This window comes from Dermacentor albipictus, chromosome 1 (genome assembly GCF_038994185.2).
Source record: "Dermacentor albipictus isolate Rhodes 1998 colony chromosome 1, USDA_Dalb.pri_finalv2, whole genome shotgun sequence".
NCBI lineage: Eukaryota > Metazoa > Arthropoda > Arachnida > Ixodida > Ixodidae > Dermacentor > Dermacentor albipictus.
In genome coordinates, this window is record NC_091821.1 from 94,777,022 (window position 1) to 94,801,477 (window position 24,456).

Below are 24,456 nucleotides of genomic sequence, written 5' to 3' on the forward strand. Positions count from 1 at the left end.
TGCAACCTCGCTGACTCAAACAAGGTTCTTGTAATGTTCCGTTCCTGATTAAACTGACCACTGTAATTGCGTGCACTTTACATTCGAGGGAAATTACTATTGACGGACCGACCATACTTGTCAAAACTACGTGCTGTCGTGAATGAACGCTCCTGCATGGCCAACTTACGAATAGTATACGCAAATTTCTTTATAGCGAAAAGAAGGTCTGATTAATAAGTATAAGTGCGTGTGCGTTTGCGCGTGTGTGTGCGTGTGTGTGTGCGTGTTGCCAAGATGCAATCGCTGCACAGCGGTATAGTATTTCAAGCTGTACCTCAGCATGGTTATTTAAGACGTGTATCAATTCTCCTAACTGTACGACATGCGACGAGACAGGAGAAATTTAACACTTTCTATGGTCAAGCCCTTTCCGCATACGTGCTGCAGCACCTTGTGTTCCCCGAAGGATCAGTTATAGCCCGCAAAGAAGGCTTAAGTCTCCTTATCGCATTCATGAGGCAGACTAGTCTGATCGACATGTGGTAAAACACCACTGATTCTATAAGAGACGCTCGGGCGTCTCCACGCGTTGTTGACAACAAAGAACTTAGCCTTTACTATCGATAAATTTGCCAGAAGCATTAAATGCGGAAAGAGAAGCAGAACAGGGCTCCATTTTGTCTGGAGAAGAGAAATATTGAAACTGAAACATTTTACGATGATTTGCAGAGGCCGAAGGGGATTATTCGCAAGCGGAAGTGGCTCCTGCCTGTCGCCTACGTGCTATTTGAATGGACTGAGCTGTTCGCATGCCCGCTTTTCGCAGAGATGCTGCATACTGAAAATATAGAGTGCACACACTCCACTAGAGACCGGCGCGTGCGTGCCTAAGCGCCCTGAAATCGTTTTAGAACGGCGCGTTCGCGCATCGTCTGTCGCTCCACTTGGCGTTGGAGCAGATGCACATGCCCGTACGGGGCAGCCTCCAATGTTTACGCGCACATAAGCACTCACGCGAACAACGATCTCTTGGAGCTCGAGTGCGCTGTTCCCTCTCGTAATGGCTGCTCTCAGGGTAACTCTCGGCAGATTTATCTCTTCAAAGCGCTGTGTAAGCACATCGCGTACAAGGCAAGACCCAAGTGCCCGACAGTTAAGACCATCTCAGCACGTGCTGCTAAGTCGCTTTCGAGAAGCCGTCGGATCTAGCGACTGGATCACTGTAGTGTGATCGCCGATTGGTGTTACATTCCGCAATACTTATACCATGTTATGATGTAGTGGAGTACTGTAGAGACGAGCAGTGCCACAGATTGATCAAAATATGCGCCAGTCCTCGGGAAGGCACGCAGTTATGTAAGACTCTGCTGAGAAATTGACAGGAGCGGATAATATTAAACGAGGCACTTTTTTGTAGGAAGGGTGCCCAGTTGTCTGAGCTTCTGCCATTGCTGTCAACTGCTAGTTTTCGGCTACACATACTTTCGCGGTTTATTCAAAAATGGTGGCCTTGATGATAGGGTCACTTATGTGGCAGACCTTGGGCTGACAAATAGATAAGAAATAAACTGCGAAGGAGCAGAAACAAACCTGCGTTTGCGTTATCTAGTGCCACTGATACATTTGGGCAAGCTTCGGGAAAATCAAAATCTAGCCTAACTACAAGGGACGTTCATAAAATGTGTACTATCGGGGCCATAAATTTGGAACAGGAGTACACGATAAACATCAAAATGAGTGATCGTCTTTCTCTTTTACCGGAATATTAAAAAAACTGTTCATTATAGCACTGCGGAACACACCTTGGACATCAAAACAAAAATGACAGCGTATATTAGAAAATTCGATTGAAGAACAAATAGTGATCCGGCTTTCTGCACATCAAGAGACCCAATGCCAAGGAGATTAATGCGAGACGATGAGTGTGACAATATTCCAGCTTATGACACTGTTATAAAACGGTGCAGGTGATTTCTGTGCAGTCGAAAAAGCCTGGACGACGCTAAATTAAGCGGCCGACATTCACTCGATGGTGAACCTAAAATTGATGCGCAAGTGGATGCTCATAGAGCTTGCTTACCCGCACATAAGGGTTGAACAAATAGTGAAGCAGTTTAACGTGAGCGCTGGCTCAGATTGAACTCCCAACTGAGTCTTCTCGCTTAATCTTTGTTCCTTCATGAAATAATGCGAACACCCCTCGTACAGCTCACGCTGCGAAGTGGGCTTATTCATTCTAATACCGATGTGTTTTGTGTCAAAACAAACAGTGTTTTTCGTGGGATGCCGTTTGATACGTCGCACATGAGTATGATAGAACTGCGTGGTTAGAGTGGACGAGGCGTGAGTGCCCGTATTCTCAACTGAGCCACAGAGATCGCGAACGCACAATCCGGTGAGCGCCATTTGTTGCTACAGCCTAGATGGCGATAGTGACAATGCATTCAGAGTAACCGACATATGAACTCAAATGAGGTCCTCAAGCATGCCATCCCGCCTTCATTTTGAATGTCTTCACTTCTCTACCTTTCATTAAAGTAGTTCGTACGCATGAACGCTTGGTATGGACAGGGGCCGACCAATCGTAACGGCGAATATCTTATTAACGAAGCCAGTCGACAAATGAAAAACAGTTCTTACGAGCGAAGTGTTTTGTGAATCCCTGAGGCTGGAATCCACTTGCGCACGCACGCACGCACGCACGCACGCACGCACGCACGCACGCACGCACGCACGCACGCACGCACGCACGCACGCACGCTCAAGTTGTTCGTAAGAACTTTATGTAATCGATTTTTATGTCATAACAAGTTATACTTTGGGACGGCTTGATGCGCCATATGTATGCACACCCGTTTACGTACAAGCGAAATGAACGACAATCAACTGGAGCATAGTTCGCTATATATGTAGGCTATCCGGATCGGCGCCTGTTCTGTACGAACTGCTCTAGCGTAAGAGCTGTTTTGCAAATAACACGGGTCGGTTCGCAAGAACATGCGCAGATCAATCTCGAAAGAGAACAAGCAATCATTCCAGCGAGCAGGCTATGCTTTGAGAAATCAGGAAATCTTGTTCTCTCAGGACCATAAAATTGAATTGAATATCATAAAAGGCGACCGGTCAGGAACAATCTGCTCGTACGAATGAGGGCATGCCTTTACAGAGCAGTTGTCACGCTAATGTGGGGCTGGATTTGCAAAGCTCTGCGCTCGTAAGTGCGGCTTGGCATTGGCCAGCCAGCCGCTTTCACTAATATGTCTAGCATCACGATTGACTGGCATCCGCTCTTACCAACAATTCTAGCGTAAGAACATTTTTCGAATACGGGTTGTAGCTTGATGGCTGTAAATTGTGATAGCGAACATAATATTACTGTAGGCGGCCGATCAACGATAAACAGTTGTCACGAATGAAAATATCTGTAAATTCGACCCGAGGACCCGTTTTCACAAGGCGCCTCGTGCGCTGAAGTGGTTTGTAAGAACAGGTGTCGGTCAATCGTGATAGCGACCATGTCATTAGCAATTCGGTTGGCCAATGAAAAAAATTCCCTGAAAAAGTAAATAAACCTTCATGAATTCAGCCCGTTTACATGCCTTTCGTACGCAATCTCGACTCGTGATTGGAAAGACAGATATTTTGGCCTTTGATGCAATCACTGGAAAGTGGAAAGTGTGACGAGCACCAGCCATTGAAACATATTCGCTTACGATCAGCCTTCTGAATCCATAGACCCGGATTTAAGACGTTCACATACTCAAGGCATGTTGGTGAGGACAGGCAGTACATTGTCTTGTTGATAGGGAAGTGATTTCTGCACACACCTATTTTTCTATGATTTGCCATAGAGAAAAAAAAATAAGCAAATGTAAAGTGCAGTCGCCACTGCATACTACGAGTGCGATCGCTCGTCCGCTGCCGTCCTACTCACTCTCTCGGCACAAGGGCACAGCTTCGTGTGTCCAATTCCCGAACTGGCAGACGGTGACGTTGGGCCCCACCAGCTGGTATCCGTCGGTACAGCGGAACAGTGCTCGCATGCCGTGGTCCGTCTTGGGCGCGATCACGAAGCCATGCGCAGGCCGCTCGGGAAGGCTCTTGCATCGGGCTGTGCGCGTAACAATGTAAAAAGGCGACATAAATGTAATCGCGGAACGTTTTATTGTGCAGTTACTGCTCTACATTATGCCAAGCCACTAACACTAAAGCGCGACAGAGTGAGATTCTCTCCCTAAGGCCTCTATTTTTTCCCTCTCACTTGTTCTTTTGATGTTTTCAAGGCGAAGTCTTCTTTGTGGAGCCGGGTGGGTTTTGTTACTGTAGTGGTTGGTTGGAGCATGGAGAGGAGGAATGGGGAGCAGGGGCCACTACATCTTCACTGGGCAGGCGATGAAAAGCGATGAATTGTGTCGCTTCGCAGTGCATCGCGCAGGCTTCGCGCACACAGATAAGCTGGTAAATTTTCACTGTGCTGCGTTACTACGGGCCCTAGAATACCGTACCGCCATTTGCAGCGACGGCCGCTGCTTCCGTCTCTATGTCTAGAGTGCCGTTTTCTGTCAATAAAGCGGTGAAGTGAAGTGAAGCTTCTGCGGTGAACAGCCATGCCGCTGAGTTACCATTACGCTAATGGACAGGGAATGGCCAGGTCATTGTCATGACTGACTTTATTGGGAATAGCACTGCAGCGCCCCTGGCCACTGCTCCCCGTATGAAGTCCCTCGTGCGTGAGACCCTCTAGAAGTTATCCGCGTGTAAGCTTTCGCCTCACTGTCGCCACAGGCGGCAAAAAGTGCAAAATTTAATAATTCGCTCAATACTCGTTCGTCATAAGAAACTTATTGCATTAAAAACGAAAAAAAACAGACACTTTAAGAAAGAAAATGTTTGCTATTTTATTTGTTGTATTTAGCGTATTCGACTGAAGGAATGTGTAGGTGCAAGAATGCGCCGCATGTGCCCTGTTCGCATCCGACGAAGGATAGGAAGATAATACCCGAAAGAGGAGGCACGCCGTTGAGGCGCCCGAGAATGGCGTGACAAGCGGCTCACGGCAAGTGTGTAAATAGACAGACGGTCAGTCACAGTATTGCTATAAGTTGCGATAATCCGTCGATAACAATACGCGGCGCTGGCGCGTTTCGTTGCGCAGCCTTCTGCGCTTGAAACGCGGAAGCAGTGTGCCGCGCAGGGAGCGCTCATGTTGCCACACGCGGCTTTTTCTCGACAATTTTTTTTGCCTGCTGTTATTGCGCGTTCCGTGCTATCTTGGATAACTGACTGCCATCGAGCAAACTCTGGTAAATCTCGTGAGAACGACAAACTCGGCGCATCCTGCATAGCACCCTTGGCCTCAGTCGTTTTGTCTGATTTGCCAGTGTGCAGCCAACAGTGTCCGCTTTCAAAAGTGTGTGCATGTGGGGTGGGGGGTGGATGGCAAGTACCCTGCCCCCGATAGATACGCCTATGCTTAATTATCACTTTGTCGACAGCGTCGTCCCTCTTTGGCTCTGATAAGTGTCTGCTACGCTAACCTCACGCTACAAGAAGCTTGTAGCTAAGAATTGCGCACCAAAGAGAAATATTTGTGAATACGACCCGAACAGTTACGTGCCTTCGAGTACAAGCATCTATATGTGACTTCTATTGACTTTTATAGAAGTGTGACCGCTTATGCACCAGTTGAAAATTATTGAACGAATCGCTAGGGTTACAAAACGCTTAAATGCGGGAAATTTCTGTCACATCGGCGCCGCGAACACTGGCATCGAACGCTTGAGTCTACTTTGCACTCGCGTCGATAAAGTATATGCGAGCGGCGGAGCCCTTATTTCAATCAACAAACTGCTGCAACGTTGGGCCAACAATATTTTTTTGGTTGTACACTTCTTACAGTTGTGAAATAATACCTTTGTTAAGACAGGTACTGTTAGAATGAAACCGCCTCGTGATAGATAAAATAAACTTTTTTGTCCAACGGTTAGGGGGATCTACTCACTCCCCGACACGCAGGTCAGGGGGTAGGTGCCGCCACCTCAGATGCAGGCTGGGAGGTCTTGGGTCCCAGCAGCCTCTTAAGCCAATTGAACGAACCGGAGCTGGAGCTCAGAGTCCAAGCTGCACAGCAGGTTCTTCCAGGTGTCTTAACTACCTATATTGTGCGTCCCCCAAGGAGAGTATGGGCATTCCCATATTATGTGGACGAGGGTCCCTCTCGCTCCACTAAGATTACACCTATCGCTCCTGGTCTTGGGGAGCATGTGGTTCGCTATAAGTTTGCAGTCGTCTCCATGCGACTGCTTGTCTGTTGTTTAATTTCGGGTCTGGCGGGGATACCAGTCTACGAGCCAATCTATAATGCTGCGTGATCTCCCCATATTTTAGCGTGCGCTCTCCTCTCGCTCGGTCATCAAGGGGCGCCGCAGCGGCTCGGCGGTAGAGATCTCGAGCCAGCTCGTGGGCCGCCTCGTTGCCGGGGACGGCTTCGTGCGCCGGAGTCCAAATTATTTGAATTTTTCTATCTAAATTTTTCTGGCCTAGGATTCTGGCCGCTAAGGGCGAGATCCTTCCCTTGCTAAAATTTTGTATGGCAGTTTTGCTGTCAGTGATCACAAATTTCGCGTCTGTTCCAGCGCAAGCTAACGGGATCGCAATTTCCTCGGCACCTTCTATGCTCCGCCCTCGCAGAGTGGTAGTTGTCACGGGATTGCCCCGGCCGCTGACGGCCATTGCCACCGTAGAAGCGCCGCCACCATAAAACCGCCGCCACCTCCCGCCGTGTGTACATAGACCACCTCATGTTCCAAAATTTCGCCGAATCTAATTTGTAATGCTTCGGCTCGCTTTTGCCTCCTGTCTTTGTGATGTTCCGGGTGCATGTCTGTTGGGGGGGGGGGGGGGGGATAGTCCGATTTTTTCTGACTTCCGTGTCTACCTCCACCTTTCGGGTGGGGCCTCTACCCGTTTTTATTCCAACTTTGGTCAATATGGCACTTCCTGTCCTCATGGTGCTAAGTGTCAATTTGAGAGGTTCTCACCGTTTCCGCCAGTTCTGCCCGTGTATTGTGCACCCCTAGAGCCATCAGTCTTTCTGTAGATGTGCACATGGACAGTCCCAGCGCTCTTTTTACGCATTTTTTCGTTAGAGAATCAATCTTTTATCTTTCCACCGCTTTCAAATCGAGATATGGCGTTTCGTAGCTCACCCAGCTGAAGATGTACGCCTGTATTAGTTTTATCAAAATTTTCTCCTTTAACCCTCAGCCTTTGCTGGCCACCCGCGTAATTAGGCTCAGGGTCTGCATAGCATGATTCTGCAGCCTCTTGACGGTCTTGCCATTATGGCAGTGTGAATGGGGAATCAGGCCCAAGATTCTGACTTGCTCGACTATTGGTACCTCCTTACCCGCCACTTTAATTTTGATCTCCGACGGTGCCTTGCACCTTAAGTGCTCCGGATTGTATATAAACAATTCTGATTTCTGAGGGCAAGCACGCTACGCCTCTCTCGGCCGCGTAATTGACTACGATGTCGGTGGCGGCCTGGAGCCGCTTTGTGAAAGAAAAGGGGTGAAACCACCAGGTATGGGCATATGTCCGTGCAGTAATGCGTTGCGCGTAGGCTATACTCTCGCCTGTGATATTCGAGCCCCTGCTTTGACGATGTAACACATAATAAAAGCGACGAACTACACGTCATGTTTACAGTCCCTTAGAGAGGTAGGGGAAGGTGCGTGCAAGGAAAGACAGGAAGTTAGAGTAACGGCGAAAGCAAGGAACGAGACTCAGCTGCTGCGGCTGCATATGTGCACTTGGGTGACACATACCAAGGCCATGGCGACCAACTCGTACTCCTTTCCAAATTAATATAGAAGGCAAAGCTATGCTGGGGTGTTGTGCGGTTCTTCTTTCGTCCAACCCCAGGACACTTGCGTGTGCAGTGGTGGTAACCCACCTGGAGCGCAGATTGGTAGATGCGTCCACGATCCGTTGTTGCACCGTGGCGGCGTGGAATTATAAGCCAGCTCGTAGTGCTCGTGGCAGCTGACGCTGAGCCGGCGCCCGTGCTCCAACCGGGATTCAGGCGTCGATAGATTCACGTATGCGTGTTCCAACGTTGGAATCTTGCATGGCGCTGCATCGAAAACATGTTCGTGACGTGTAAGAACCCAGGCAAGTATTCATGAAAAGTTATTATGTTAGAATTGTTCGTAACAGCAGATTGCAGCCAGTCCTGATATTGGACATATTATTAGCGAAGGCGGCCGGCCAGTCACAAAGAGCACTTACCAAAGAGAAGCTTTGCGAACTCGGTCCCGGATTCTAGAAGCTTTTTGTTCGTAAGAGCATATTGACATTGGGCATACGTTGATAATGCGTTTGCTATCACGATAGACCAGCGCCCCTGATTCGAAGGCCGCGGGTCTACCCATTTTTCTTGGATATGGTGAACGGACGCATGTCTTTTATCAACTTCTATGAGAGAAAATAGGTCGGGCGCCTAATAAAGGCTCATGCTTAAGATAATCTTTCTTATAGGCATTTTCACAGGTACAGAGCAGGTGAAAGTGTCGCAGCTGTGGCACTGCGACACGGTGCCTCTAGCTGTGCGATGGAGCCAAGTTATTCCTTCAATTGGACTGCTTCCTGGAAATTTCATTCTAATTGTTAAGTTGCATTTAGGGGCATAAATAATTTGCTGCAGGTGCTTCGGGTGTCTGGTTTGTGTTATTAGACGCGCTAACATGCGCGGCTGCATCTGGGTGTGTATGATTTTGAGTTCTACATTGCGGTGTCAGGGCCGCGAAAGTGTGGATAATGTTCACTTTGTGAGCAGCTATGCGTGGCTATTATTATTATTATTATTATTATTATTATTATTATTATTATTATTATTATTATTATTATTATTATTATTATTATTATTGTTGTTGTTGTTGTTGTTGTTGTTGTTGTTGTTGTTGTTGAGACGTATCAACAACAACACAAAATAGAAAGCTCGGTCAACTATTTTACGCATGGCTTGGTCCTCCGATTTCTGGCGCCGTCCTATTTGCCATAGAAAGAGAGTTCATCCGTCTGTATCCTCCTTTCGCTCGTCAGCGGATTGCGCCGAGGTGCTGTCTTTCGTACTTCAAAATTCGCGTACTTCGCCAAGGCCAAATTGAACGCATAGCATCCTGAATGGTCTTGGCGATCTGAACTTGGAGTGTGGACGAAAAGCGTTCGTGGCATACGTCTTCCATTAGTGATTTAAATACGGACCAATCTATTATTTGTTAAAGATTTGATGAAGTCGATTTGGCTAGGCCCTTTATATTCGAGTACCTAGGAATGTGGTCGCTTCCGTGGGTTTCTATATCTGCGAACCTGTGGATACTGCCAGTAAGACATCGTGAGACAAAAGCCAAGTCTAAACAACTGCTGTACGTCCGGCCGCACAGAAACATGGGGTTGCCATCGTTAAGATAGCAAAATTCATGGTCACAAGCAAAGGAAACTGGGCTTCTTCCTTTAGAATTTACCTTCTTCATCATCATCATCATCATCATCATCATCATCATCATCGTCGTCGTCATCACCGTCATCATCATCATCATATCAATCATCATCATCGTATTCATGTCCACTGCAGGGCGAAGGCCTCCCTGCTATCTCCAATTACCCCTGTCCTGCGCCAACCGCTTCAAAATAGCACCCGCAAATTTCCTAATTTCGTCATTCCATCTAGTCTTCTGCCGTCCTCTACTGCGTTTCCTTCTCTTGGTACCCGTTATGTTACCCTAATGGTCCAACGGTTATCTAGTCTACGCATTACATGACCTGCCCAGCGCCATTTTTTTCTCTTAATGTCTATTAGAATATCGTCTATGCCAGTTTGCTCTCTGATCCAAACTGCTCTCTTTCTGTCTCTTAAAGTTATGCCTAGCATTCTTCATTCCATCACTCCTTGCGCGGTCCTTAACTTGTTCTCAAGCTTGTGGGGATTTGGGAAATTCGACGCGCCATTGCGCGGGCTCATTTCACCCATGTCTGTAATCCAAGCCACGTCGCCCTTGCTCCGAACCGGTTTTAGCGGTGGCGCTCCACTCGCGATGGTTCGCGGGTGAGGGCGGAGCTAGTGACGTCACGCAGCGGCCCCTGGTGGCTACTGCCGTGACGGTACCGGCTCTCTTCTCCTTGGGACAGCACCCGGTACGTACGATGCTCTCTCTCATCCGCCGACACCTTTGTGACTAGGATTGAGCTCACGCACGGCGCCTTTGCCCGTGCGGGGAGCGCGTACCTCGTGTTGTTTTCTATCCCGACGCTAAGCCTAAGAACGGGTGCCTAGTGCTCGCGCGAGGTCGTACCACGCCGAGCCGCACTTATCGGAGGCCCAAGCCGAAGGAGATTGCCCGAGCTCTCGCGAGTTGGCCCATTGGTTATCGCCAGAGCAAGTAGCATAGCCGCCGGGACTTTTCCTAGCGGCACGTCCCAGCTTGAGCCTGTGCTCTCGCAGCGACGTGCTACAGGCGCCCCTAGCTGTATTTTCGCCCTTGGTGCGGGACCCCTTTGGTTCCCCGCCGTCCCGGGACCGGGCGTTTGTGCAGTGTTGGGTGCCGCTGGAAACAATAAACGGTTTCCTTCATTTTAGGGCAATACTGTGTTTTTGCGTGCGTCGCTCGGTAGCCCCTTGTGGCCTGAGCTCGCGCGCAGCGGCGCTAGAGGCTGACGGCTGACGCGGCCCTGTGGCTCGCTAAGCTCGAACCCGCGGTGGTCGGTACTCCTGTGCGACCCTAAGACTCCACACTGGCGCCCAACGCGGATTCAAAGGCTCATTAAGCCTTTGTCTGTGCTTAGCCGAGTTAGTACGCCTTTGCATATTATACTTGCCGCGTTATGTCTGCTAGGCCGAGTGACCTTTGTCATTTGTTAGGGGATTTTTGCCCTTTGTTACCGCGAGCAGACGCCGCGTTGCTCGATACCGGGGCCAGTGCTCTCCTTGAGCAGCGAACTTATGCACCCTCACATGTCGCGGCCCCCTGTGGGGACAACACGAGGCGCTACGTACCAGCTCCCAGTGGAGCAGTAGCGTTGTTTGGAAACGGGGCCAGAGCCCTCCCCGAACAGTGCACACCAGCACATTCGTCTGCCAGGACTCCCTTCGGAATGCAAGGCAGTGCGATGTCGCAGCGCTCTCGATCGGCTCCCTGTGGAGTTTACGGAGCGCGGCACGGAAACGGGGCCTTAGCCCTCTCCGACGTTTGCCCGATGGCTGCTACTCAAATGAGCAGCCAAAACCAGTGGTCTGCCACGGCCCCTTGTGGGGATTACAATGCTGCAGCCACGAATTTCGCTCATTCGTCTCCCTTTGGAGTACATTCGGTTGTGCCCAGTGGCGCAACCTCCGAGCGCGCACCTGTTTTGTCGACGCTGGCTGCAAGCGGCCAAAGCAATTCACGTATAGCTGCCTCAAGTGGCGGCTGTGAACGACAGCAGGCGCACCCCGCTAGGAGCCCGTTTTGCTGTGGGGCTGGCGGCGCCGCGGCCGGTATCCCTGTGGAAACCGCGCCGCTGATCGAGCTGGAGGACTGTTCACCCTTGCTCGACCACGCCGCTAACGCGCCAACGGTTCCCTTTGGAGCAGGCGCACAGACGCTGTTGCAAAACGCCGCCGAAATGATTCAGTCACTCTCGGGGGCAGTTAAGACGCTTTCGGCTGTACCGAAATGCGCGCACCCCGCTGTACGGTTGGCAGTCCCGACTTACAGCGGATACGGTGACCTGCTCAGTGCCAGGGATTATTGTGACTCCCTGGTACGCTACCAGATGGCAAATCGTTTGGAGGATCAGGAGGTGCTGGAACGCGTCGTTCCCGTAGCACTTACTGACACGGCGGCTAGGTGGTACCGGCTTTCCGGATACCGTGCAACAACCCTCGAGGAGTTCCGCGTGGCATTCCTGCGCGAATTCCTACCCGCTGACTACCAGAGTAGGATGCGGCGAGAGCTTGAGCTACGTACACAAGCTCCTGAAGAGTCGCTTCAGGAGTACGTACGCGCGATACAAGACCTTTTCTTAATCGCCGAGCCCAATGCTTCGAACGAGGAACGCGTCAAACGGGTGATCAGGCAGGCACATCCGACCTTTTCGGCGTACCTGCGCGGCGGCCGCTTCCGAGATTTAGAAGAATTGGCCGCCGAGGCAAAGCGCATTCAAGGCGACATTCTCGCCGCGCGAGCCTATCGCCCACCGCCGCCCGCCAGCGAGGCCCTTGAGCCACGCTGCGCGTGGGGAGGGCCTGTGCCCCTCACCCAACGGCAACAACCCGGCCAAGCTGCCTTTGCGGCTACAAGCGGGTGTGTTTGGGAGCTGAGCGCGCGCACTCTAGATCCCTACACGTACGGGAGGCGGGCAGCCTGTGCTGCACCACCGCCCGAAATACATGCGCAGGGACGCACTTCGACCCAACGCATCGCAGATGCGGACGCTCGTGACAACAGGCCCTTTGGTCAAGCAGCGAGTCGACCCCGGCAGGGAGCTGAGGCCGCTCCGCCTCGGGAAAGGTACCGTGGCGGAGTGCGCTGTTTTCGCTGCCAACAACGAGGGCGTATAGCAAGGGACTGCACCGCGCCTAGGCCTCCTGCGAGGTCGGGAAACGGGAGCGCGGGTCGCTCGTGAAGGCACGAGTGACCGAAACCTTGCTTGTCCCCTCGGCATACCGAGCAGGTTGTGTTGCAGGGGCGGACGCGCCCTACATTCCGGTGACCATTGTCGGCCGCGAATTTCCTGCGCTGTTGGACACGGGCGCAAGCGCTTCGTTGTTCGGCGAACAGATGTTATCCCACTTGCAGAAGCACTCAGTGCGCTTGCGGGATTGCCGAACGACATTCAATCTTGCGAAAGGCGTGGCCCATTCGGCGGGCGCCGCAAGACTGACTGTCAGGTGGGGAGAGCGAATGAGACGCACGCGTTTCGTTCATCTCCCCGGGCTCAGTGTCCCTGTGATCCTCGGAAGAGACTTTCTCCTTAAAACAGGAATCGTTGTGGACATTGCGAATGGCGGCTATCGCGACGGACCGTTTACGTTGCTAAAGCCGTTCATCAGCCCGCCGGCGTCCGATCTTGCCTGTGCAGATGGGGCGTCGGAAACGTGCCGCGCGCCAAGTTCGGGGGCAAGCCCTCGAGCTGTGCGCTCGCCTGCTACGACTCCCCTTTGGGAACGAGAGGCATGGCACGAACCGCGTCGCGCGCAGAATTCGGGGGCAGGCCCCTGCGCTATGCGCTTGTCGACTCAAAGTCCCCATAGGGATCGAGCGACACGGCACGAAGAGGCACCACATCCTCTGGCCGCCTGTGCGGTTCATTTGGATGATACACAGAAGGCTCGCTTGTCGGCACTGTTATGCCAGCACGAAGAGCTCTTCACCGATCAACCTGGCTGTACCGATTTGGCGAGCCACGCGATCGAAACTGGAGACGCGCTTCCTTTGAAGTGTAACCCCCGGCCCGTCAGCCTAGCCAAGAGGCAGGTGATCGATGGCTTGCTGTACGAGATGCTATCGGCCGACATCATCCGCCGCTCGTACAGCGCCTGGGCGTCTCCAATTGTGTTGGTACCTAAGAAAGATGGCAGTCATCGCCTGTGCGTAGACTATACCGCCGTCTGAACGGGGTGACTCGTAAGGATGCCTATCCGCTCCCCACGATTAACTCCATCGTAGGAACCCTGGGTAGTGCGAGGTACTTTACTACGCTGGGTGCCTCTAAAGGTTACCTACAGGTCCGGATGGATCGACGTGACCGGTGCAAGACCGCGTTCACGTCCCACAGAGGGTTAGTTGAGTTTACTCGTATGCCCTTTGGTCTATGCAACGGTCCTGCGACCTTTCAGAGACTCATGGACCGCGTCCTCGGGGAAGCAAAGTGGTCATACTGCATGTGCTACCTCGACGACATCGTGATTTATTCACGAACCTTCGATGAACACTTGGCCCATGTTGCCGATGTGCTCGAGAGGGTGAGGGCCGCCGGGATGACTTTGAATCCTGCGAAAGCCCAACTAGCGCAAACCCGAGTTCAGTTACTGGGGTTTACGCTGGGCGGAGGCTCCATTGAGCCGGACCGGGAGAAACTTCGGGCAATCCTCGAGTTCCCCGCGCCCAAGGACGTACGTGGCCTTCGCCGCTTTTTGGGAATGGCCAACTTTTACCGGTCATTCATTCCGTCCTGTGCCCGAGTGCAGGCACCCTTGAGCAAGCTCTTGGGTAAGTCGGCCGCGTGGCAGTGGGGACCTGAGCAGCAGCTGGCCTTTCGCCAACTGTCTAGCGCCATTGCGGAGACAGCGCAGCTCAGACTCCCCGACCTGACCAGACCGTTCGCTGTCCAGACCGACGCGAGCGATCTGGGTTTAGGAGCAGTCCTCCTACAGGAATACGATGGTGTGTTGCAGCCGTTGGCCTTTGCCAGCCGCTCCTTGATTCCGGCAGAGAGCAATTATTCCGTGACCGAGAAGGAGTGCCTCGCTATCGTGTTTGCACTACGTAAGTTCGATGTGTACCTTGATGGAACGAAATTCGTAGTGCAGACGGATCACAGTGCGCTCAGTTGGCTGATGCGGCTCCGTGAGCCTGCTGGCCGACTGGCGCGCTGGGCTCTCCTGATAGTGAATTAACCGTGAAAATGTTTTGAAATTCGCCTCTCTCATGAACCTCTGTATCTCGCTATTTAAGAAGGTAACTGTGAATTTCTACATCATCTTGGGCGTTAGCGCCCAAACAAAGAGAGCGTTCGACGGCCAGGCCTCATATTGGCAAAAGGCCTGTTCTGAGCTGAGATTGCAGAACTTTTGCCGCAACATTGAAGTCAGCGGCTGCCCGCTGGCTGCGACAGAGCACTGGCCCCTAGTTCTGCCACAGTTCAATGTAATCAATTAGAAAACTGTTCACGGCATACAAGGAATTTATTGATAAAAACAGTGCGGCCTCTCTTTTTTTAATTACTTTAGATTTTAATTTTATTCCTGTTTTACTTTACCTACTTATTTGCTACGCTGAAGAAAATATACAGTTAGCGGGACTGTAATAATTTTATGCTTCTTTCTTCCGAAAAAAATAACCACTTTTACATTTTGGCACCATTTTAAGCAACTGGAGGTTTCGTAAAAAAAAATAAACTTCTTTTGCTAGTTCTCCAGTTACTGCAAAAGTATACGCTACTTGTAGTTATATACAAAACTTGCGGCCCCGAAGAATCTGAAGTACAAAAGGGGCTTAATCCTTTGGGACGCTCCAGAAGGCTCCACACCAACCCTGTGCGGCGAAAGCACTTACTCGCAAAGTGGCTATCCATTAGAACTGACCCTGCACAGAGACAGGCACGGTTATTTAAGACCGGACCATCGACTTCCCCACTTAGTGCTTCATATGGTGAGATTGGCGATGTGGAGCACTTCGTCTGGTTCTAGACGCAGTTGAAAGAACAAACAAAGGCGCTACTTTTGCAGCTTACAGAGGAGGGGTTTTCCACACGCGAGCTTTGAACATGTAGCGTTCTCTCAAGTGCTCGGAGAAACCAGAAAATGTTGTACGCCTGTTAGTTACCTTCCTCCGAGACACCGAATTGATCACTGATTGGTGAAAGGCTCGTACTGATAATCGCGTAAGAGATGCTCAAGCGGAGCAAATGCTGGTCTAGAACGCCAGACTAACACCACCTGCTGCACCACGTCCCACCGCAGGCAGATGATAAAATTATCAAAAAGTCTGGTTGACTTCCATTTATGTACACCCTGCGCCTCCTTGCTTTATCGCTCTCCTTCTCAATTAAAGAGTCGCTGAAAGACTTAAGTTGTGTAAGAAACAAAATGGCACAAATATTTCGCAAATGTACTCCAGGAGCCATGTGATGCATGCATTTTTCATTTTCCGTTCTTTTCGCCTTTCGTCATTGGTTCGCATGAAGCTGCGCCCCCTCAATGGCCAGGATCAGCTGCCAGGCGGGACGGATGCTATGACGTGGACCGAAGCATTCTTAAAAAATATGGCCCTAGTAACAGTTCAAACAAGACGAGGGAAACGGTATCAGATATCAGAGTAAAATAGTCGATGATGCCATCACGGTTAAGGTACACGGGCAAATGCAGAAGAGGATGGTGCTACGTCAGTAAGAAATAAAAGGAGAAAAATGGTAGCCATTACACCGTGAAACACGGGCCTTGCCGCATTCAATGCCGATGGTTTCGGTCCGGAGCCCAACCAGCACTAGAACATTAGAGTCAATAGCGTGTGCGCCTTACTGCGCTGCGTCCGCACAAGCGTAGTTTCATAGCGAGCTTTTACAGGTAAGTTTGCGAAGAGACGCGTACGTATAGGAAATGTTTTTTTTTTCTTGAGCCGCCCTTCAGTGCCACGAGTTCATAACGGCATGCTATCTTGTAAAAGGACGGGACAGTATCGCTCGGCGCTGCTCTTGAAAAGAACCTTCAGTTAAGGCTCTCGCGAATCGACCGAGCAATACCAAGGACTGAACAAAAGACAGCCAGCTATAACGCCGTGTCCCCGTGTTTCTGATCCCATGGTGCGCTTTCTCATCAGATAGAGCATACGCGCTTTTATCGGAGACCTGCGAATGTTCGTCGAGACCAAGTTCAAAGGGGCCGCAGCATTCATGTTCGCCAGTGAACTAGTTCAATGCGAAAGGCGATGCACGCGCATTCGTAAGAGCCTGGCAACATTCCGAAAGCTGTATCAGGAATTGCGCGCTTGTTCGTCACATTTGTTTTGTTTCGCTTTTTCAAATTCAAGGTATATTAACGAAAGAGTAAGAATGCGTTCAGCCAACGAAATTTCCGGCTATCTAAATGTAAACGGCAGCGTGCAACTCTGACTGCGAAGGGTAGGATAATCCATTACAGAAAGCTACAAATTTAGCTGCGTACCCCCCCCAATACCTCCACATCCCCCTCCCCCCCCAAAAAAAAGAAGTAGTGGCTTCTCTCTTCTTCAAGATGCATGGTTACGAAATCGCCTTGTGCTTTTATGGCATGGTTGCTCAGCGCAGTAAACGAAATGAATGAAAGCTGGCGTAGATCTTTTTTGTCTTCTCATCTGCGTTTTCTCCGTTTAGTGTGGGTCCGTTCTGTTCTGTTGTACATGAGTTGCTGCGAATATATTCTCGGCTACTCCATTTCTCTATGTTATACACTAAAAAGTAAAGGAAGAAATAGTAATACTGAAATCAGTGAATGGATGAAAAACCAACAATCATACTAACAAAGATAACAACGCCGCAACGAAGGGTTCGCTTGACGCCTGCCCACAATGCTAACTGAGTAATATATACACTTCGTAGTCCTCGCCCCATCCATTGATGGAAGAGTCCTCCACGTACTAAATGGATGGCAGGTCGAAACACACACCTTCGTTCAAGTTCTCTCTGGCGCACACAGCATAAGCGCGCCCCTTCGTATATTACAGTAACAATGTCTTGCTTTAAGTGAAGTTGCTGCGCAGGTGCTATTGTTTCCTTTCTTCCAACTTGAGCGTTCACCAGTGGGTATATTTCGAAAATTTATTTCCCCAAATAAATTGTCAAAATTAGGACTGACCGCTTTCTGTTACCAACGTCTATTATTTCATACAGGAGCACTAAGTTGCGTGAAGGTAGATGTTTGAAGTCACATTCCCGAGGTTGTGCTGCCATGTTCTCGCCCTAAATCGTTGTCGCCCGAAACACCTAAATTTCTAATGCCGCCCAGATTTTTGTCGGCAAAGGTCCGGGCTCACATTTTCTCCTCTGTTTTCGTTCTGAAATGAATCCAAAAGATTTGTTCTTCTTTATTTTTTCCTTTTTTCCTTTCTTTCTTTCTTTTGTTCGTTCGTTCGTTTCAATACTTAGCCGCCGATCCTTGTCTTTAAAGAGGCAGTATACCGATCTTTTCAGGAGCCCCACAGTTGCGACGCAATCGAAAGCTTATCATCGACACTGTGTATACCCGCATCGGTATATTCGGGAAACGCGCGAGAAATTGACTCTTGGGCGCGGGCCGGCCATGGCGGACGCATTCCAATGGGTGCGAAATGCAAGAACGCCCGTGCACCGTGCACTGGGTGCACCTTAGAGAAAGCCAACTGGTCAGGGTTAATCCTAAGCGTCTTTCAACTTTTTTTTATTCCATTTTAAATTTGGCACCCCAATTTGGGTTTGGTTGCAAGGTGCACGATGGGTATTTGCCAGTTACTGCGGCAATAATAATAATAGTAATCATCATCATCATCAACGCTAGCACGCTTTCGCAGATTTCCCTCAGCACACACGAAACTCCCCCCCACCCCCGCCCCTTTTTTTTTATTAATTGGTATTAAATAAAAGAAGAGGCTGGCGCCTTCAATGGCGCAGTCTACTTCTCTTCGCAAGACAAGCAAAACTAAAAACACAAAATAAAAAGCATCGGAAAGCATAGGAGACAGTCGAATAGCATCGCGGAAGAGCAATTCAAAGCATAGAAGAGAGTCTAAGAGAAAGGCATAGTTTCGTAAACAAGTGAAAGTGCACAAGAGAGTCTGAAAACACGCACATAAATTGAGAGTTGCGCAGACGACGGCTTACGTATCTACATATATCTACATAACAGGATCCAAACAACATATAAGAGCACTAAACGTGAGCTACAGATTCACGACCTGCACTATTTAAAATTCTAATAGCGGGCTTAGCCACGAACGCGTAGTATGAGCCTAAGATTTTTGTATTTTCCTAAAAAAGATTTTAAAAGCCACAAGTGCTCTTTCCAGCAACCCCATTGGTGGCCTCGGAGGCCAATTATTTTTTTGTTTCGCAGTGAATGGTCGGCGGCCTAACCCCGTTAAATGAACCATTAGTATTCGCCTCGCGATATCGCGTCGTAGACACTCGAGAAGGAGGCGTTGTACGTCTTCGTCAGCGTGGTCACAATGACACTGCGGACTATAAGCAACACATTCAATTAATTGAAAAAAGTAGCACGTATATGGTGGGCCAAGCTGCGGACGCTACAGTACAGGTACAAAATTTCTGTTGTCGCTCAACTCTGACTAAGTGGACAATTGAATGTTAAGGTCTCTAAAGAATAACTCTGAGCGCTTTGGTTTCATCATTATTTCATGCAAGCCAGGTGTTTGTGCTAAGTCGACAGGACATCTGTTTTAGCAAGAGGCGGATTTCACAACGGGTAAGAGGGAGATTGAATCTATTTTCATTTTCGCGGAGCTGTTTTGCACTAGCGTCCGTGGCAGTGTTTACAGGAATATAGCAGTGTCCTGCTTCCCGCAAAAAAGTTTCGCGTATGGTGTGGTACGTGATAACTCGAACTTTCTCATTTTATTTACTGGCATAGCTAATGACAGTGAGTATACCAGAAGAATTAGCAAGGTTATCTGAATAATAATAATAATAATAATAATAATAATAATAATAATAATAATAATAATAATAATAATAATAATAATAATAATAATAGAGAAAATTCAAACGGATCGGTGAGTTGCTGTGGTAAAGTATTCTCGCTGTTCAGCCTGAGTGAGTTGTTTTGGAATTAAACCCCTAAAAGAAACAAGGCTTCTACAACGGATCTCAACAGTGAAATGATGCACTGCCACCTACGGGATTTAGGTGTATGAATATTTGTTCCCTCTACATTTGCACCGCGGATGTAAAGAGCACTTGGTCTTTGTGAAGGGTGTCAGCTACTACGTAGAAAAAAAAATTGGTGCAATCGTGGCGACGTCGTTGTTCGCTGCGACACCGTCGATGATTTCGGCGTTATTTTTCGCAAACCGCCTGATTCTTGGCGCATCCTCCATCCTGCGTATATGCCATGTGTGAGCCTAATCATCATCGTTGTAGCATAAGTCTCATTTTCGCCATTGACGCTGATTTCATTACCATGACGACGAAGAATGTCATACCAGTACGCTGCCATCATCTCATAAACGTGTTCCATGCGCTGAACATAATGTAATCCTCATGCCCTCAGTATTGCTTGCTTTGGAAATGCAAGCAAATGTCTCACCGCTCTTTGCGAGTCGATGGGTGAGTTCTGCGAAAGACCTTGCACAGATTTCAAAGCGTCACGGCGCGATAGCGCAGCCATTATGGTGTCCAGCTGCCAAGGGTACATGAAGACATGAATTTGAATCCCAGGTACGACAAAGTTTTGTTTCAAGCGCTTATTTGGCTACCTTCACGGGGTTTGACCATGTTTATGATGAGCTGCGAAACATTAGGTCCTTCACCTGTATTGTGAATCCATTGAGTGTAACGTACTCCTGTATTAGCAGATCTGTGGGCCATGAAGACCTACGAAGCGACTGTATATTACACAGTGTTATGTTATTATTTATTGCTTATTTACGTAGAACAGGCGTATTCTCACTGGCCCCACCGCGTGGGTCAAAATATTGTGGGTCCTATATAAGCCGGTTTGGTGGGCGCGTAGATGTGCGCACCGCGAGCGATGTATTATTTATTTATTTATTTATTTATTTATTTATTTATTTATTTATTTATTTATTTATTTATTCAAGCTGTCAGTACATGTCTTGGTTACATTGCTGTCATGTACAAACTAAAGATATTACATGTTTATAGAATTCAATGAAAAGCAATCAGGATAGGAAGGCACAACACATAATCCCGGGGAGCATAAAGATCAGTTACTAACTTACAGCGACATCACTAAATATTGCTACTTGGGGCGTAGGCAATTTCCACTGCCACACGTAAAGTTGAACAGGGCTCAGGCAGTGACGCTACGTTTACTGCAAACCGGGACGTACCCCACTCCGTACTTCATAAATAAAATTCACCCCGAAAGAGAAATTAGGAAAGATTGTAACGTGTGCGATGGCATCATTGACATCCGACACATGCTGGCGGGCTGTCCCGCGACTCTCGCCGACCCCGAAGAAAAATGGCTTTACTGGCGCAAGTTGATAACAAGCTCTTCATATCAAGATCAGCTACGGGCTGTCCAGAGGGTCCAGGATGACGCCATAAGGCTCGGCCTGGCGGTGCCGACGTGGACGCGGCCCGCCTCGGTCTGAAAAGACCGGGCTTCAGGACACTAATAAAGTTTTGTGAATGAATGAACACATAATCAAATACGAAAACAATAAATCACATTAGTTACAAATTACAAGTTACATCGCTGTACAGGTCCAAAAATAAGAGGAATACTGAAAAAAAAAGTGATGCGCCAAACAACTGAACCGATAAACAGCTGTCAACAACATCTATTCTCAACCGTTCACAAGTAATTGGTAACAGCCTTCTCAAAAGCTTGTAAATCAGGACATTCAACTATCTAACGTGGCAACTTGTTCCAATCGCTTATACTTCGAACCAAGAACGAATGTTACAATGATTCTTTCCATAATTAGGTGCCTTAATAGGTTTTGAATGCTTTGCTTTGTCGTTAGCAAGATTCTGCAATGTGATGTGTTTTTCTAAGTCTACTTTATAGTCCCCGCTTAATACGTGAAAAACAATGTCAGCCTCTTAAGCTTGTGGGGATTTGGGGAATTCGACGCGCCATGGCGCAGGCGCATTTCACCCATGTCTGCAATCCTAAGCCATGCCGTTCTTGCTCCGAACCAGTTTTAGCGGTGGCGCTCCACTCGCCATGGTTCGTGGGTGAGGGCGGAGCTAGTGACGTCACGGGGGTGGCCCCTGGTGGCTACTGCCGTGACGGTACGGTCTCTTCTCCTTTGGGACAGCACCCGGTACGTACGATGCTCTCTCTCGTCCGCCGACACCTTTGTGACTAGGATTGAGCTCACGCACGGCGCCTTTGCCCGTGCGGGGAGCGCGTACCTCGTGTTGTTTCCTATCCCGACGCTAAGCCTAAGAACGGGTGCCTAGTGCTCGCGCGAGGTCGTACCACGCCGAGCCGCACTCATCGAAGGCCCAAGCCGAAGGAGATTGCCCGAGCTCTCGCGAGTTGGCCCATTGGTTATCGCCAGAGCAAGTAGCATAGCCGCCGGGACTTTTCCTAGCGGCGCGTCCCAGCTTGAGCCTGTGCTCTCGCAGCGACGTGCTACAGGCGCCCCTAGCTGTATTTTTCGCCCTTGGTGCGGGACCCCTTTGGTTCCCCGCCGTCCCGGGACCGGGCGTTTGTGCAGTGTTGGGTGCCGTTGGAAACAATAAACGGTTTCCTTCATTTTAGGGCAATACTGTGTTTTTGCGTGCGTCGCTCGGTAGCCCCACGTGGCCTGAGCTCGCGCGCAGCGGCGCTAGAGGCTGACGGCTGACGCGGCCCTGTGGCTCGCTAAGCTCGAACCCGCGGTGGTCGGTACTCCTGTGAGACCCGAAGACCCCACACTGGCGCCCAACGCGGATTCAAAGGCTCATTAAGCCTTTGTCTGTGCTTAGCCGAGTTAGTACGCCTTTGCATATTATACTTGCCGCGTTATGTCTGCTAGGCCGAGTGACCTTTGTCATTTGTTAGGGGACTTTTGCCCTTTGTTACCGCGAGCAGACGCCGCGTTGCTCGATAACGGGGCCAGTGCTCCACTTGAGCAGCGAACTTATGCACCCTCACCTGTCGCAGCCCCCTGTGGGGACGACAACACGAGGCGCTACGTACCAGCTCCCATTGGAGCAGTAGCGTTGTTTGGGAACGGGGCCAGAGCCCTCCCCGAACAGTGCACACCAGTACATTCGTCTGCCAGGACTCCCTTCGGAATGCAAGGCAGTGCGATGTCGCAGCGCTCTCGATCGGCTCCCTGTGGAGTTTACGGAGCGCAGCACGGAAACGGGGCCTTAGCCCTCTCCGACGTTTGCCCGATGGCTGCTACTCAAATGAGCAGCCAAAACCAGTGGTCTGCCACGGCCCCCTGTGGGGATTACAATGCTGCAGCCACGAATTTCGCTCATTCGTCTCCCTTTGGAGTACATTCGGTTGTGCCCAGTGGCGCAACCTTCGAGCGCGCACCTGTTTTGTCGACGCTGGCTGCAAGCGGCCAAAGCAATTCACGTATAGCTGCCTCAAGTGGCGGCTGTGAACGACAGCAGGCGCACCCCGCTAGGAGCCCGTTTTGCTCTGGGGCTGGCGGCGCAGCGGCCGGTATCCCTGTGGAAACCGCACCGCTGATCGAGCTGGAGGACTGTTCACCCTTGCTCGACCACGCCGCTAACGCGCCAACGGTTCCCTTTAGAGCAGGCGCACAGACGCTGTTGCAAAACGCCGCTGAAATGATTCAGTCACTCTCGGGGGCAGTTAAGACGCTTTCGGCTGTACCGAAATGCGCGCACCCCGCTGTACGGTTGGCAGTCCCGACTTACAGCGGATACGGTGACCTGCTCAGTGCCAGGGATTATTGTGACTCCCTGGTACGCTACCAGATGGCAAATCGTTTGGAGGATCAGGAGGTGCTGGAACGCGTCGTTCCCGTAGCACTTACTGACACGGCGGCTAGGTGGTACCGGCTTTCCGGATACCGTGCAACCACCCTCGAGGAGTTCCGCGTGGCATTCCTTCGCGAATTCCTGCCCCCTGACTACCAGAGTAGGATGCGGCGAGAGCTTGAGCTACGTACACAAGCTCCTGACGAGTCGCTTCAGGAGTACGTACGCGCGATGCAAGACCTTTTCTTAATCGCCGAGCCCAATGCTTCGAACGAGGAACGCGTCGAACGGGTGATCAGGCAGGCACATCCGACCTTTTCGGCGTACCTGCGCGGCGGCCGCTTCCGAGATCTGGAAGATTTGGCCGCAGAGGCAAAGCGCATTCAAGGCGACATTCTCGCCGCGCGAGCCTATCGCCCACCGCCGCCCGCCAGTGAGGCCCTTGAGCCACGCTGCGCGTGGGGAGGGCCTGTGCCCCTCCCCCAACGGCAACAACCCGGCGAAGCTGCCTTTGCGGCTACAAGCGGGTGTGTTTGGGAGCTGTGCGCGCGCGCTCTAGATCCCTGCACGTACGGGAGGCGGGCAGCCTGTGCTGCACCACCGGCCGAAATGCATGCGCAGGGACGCACTTCGACCCAGCGTATCGCAGAGGTGGACGCTCGTGATAACCGGCCCTTTGGTCAAGCAGCGAGTCGACCCCGGCAGCGAGCTGAGGCCGCTCCGCCTCGGGAAAGGTACCGAGAAGGAGTGCGCTGTTTTCGCTGCCAACAACGAGGGCATATAGCAAGGGACTGCACCGCGCCCAGGCCTCCTGCGAGGTCGGGAAACGGAAGCGCGGGTCGCTCGTGAAGGCACGAGTGACCGAAACCTTGCTTGTCCCCTCGGCGTATCGCGCAGGTTGTGTTGCTGGGGCGCACGCGCCCTTCATTCCGGTGACCATTGTCGGCCGCGAATTTCCTGCGCTGTTGGACACGGGCGCAAGCGCTTCGTTGTTCGGCGAACAGGTGTTATCCCACTTGCAGAAGCACTCAGTGCGCTTGCGGGATTGCCGAACGACATTCAATCTTGCGAAAGGCGTGGCCCATTCGGCGGGCGCCGCAAGGC

General features: G+C 50.5%; 1 protein-coding gene across 4 annotated transcripts in view; it reads right to left on the reverse strand.

The window, feature by feature from the left end:
- The window catches only part of Hasp (Hig-anchoring scaffold protein), an 810,838-nt gene that overhangs the window by 164,752 nt on the left and 621,630 nt on the right, over positions 1–24,456 (reverse strand). For all 4 annotated transcript variants that reach the window (XM_065432842.2, XM_065432843.2, XM_070523594.1 and 1 more), the window contains exons 10-11: positions 7,940–8,119; positions 3,917–4,093 (exon numbers count right to left, since the gene is read on the reverse strand). In XM_065432842.2, coding sequence (XP_065288914.1) covers positions 3,917–4,093; positions 7,940–8,119 — 357 coding nt within the window. The remainder of the gene's footprint in view (positions 1–3,916; positions 4,094–7,939; positions 8,120–24,456) is intronic.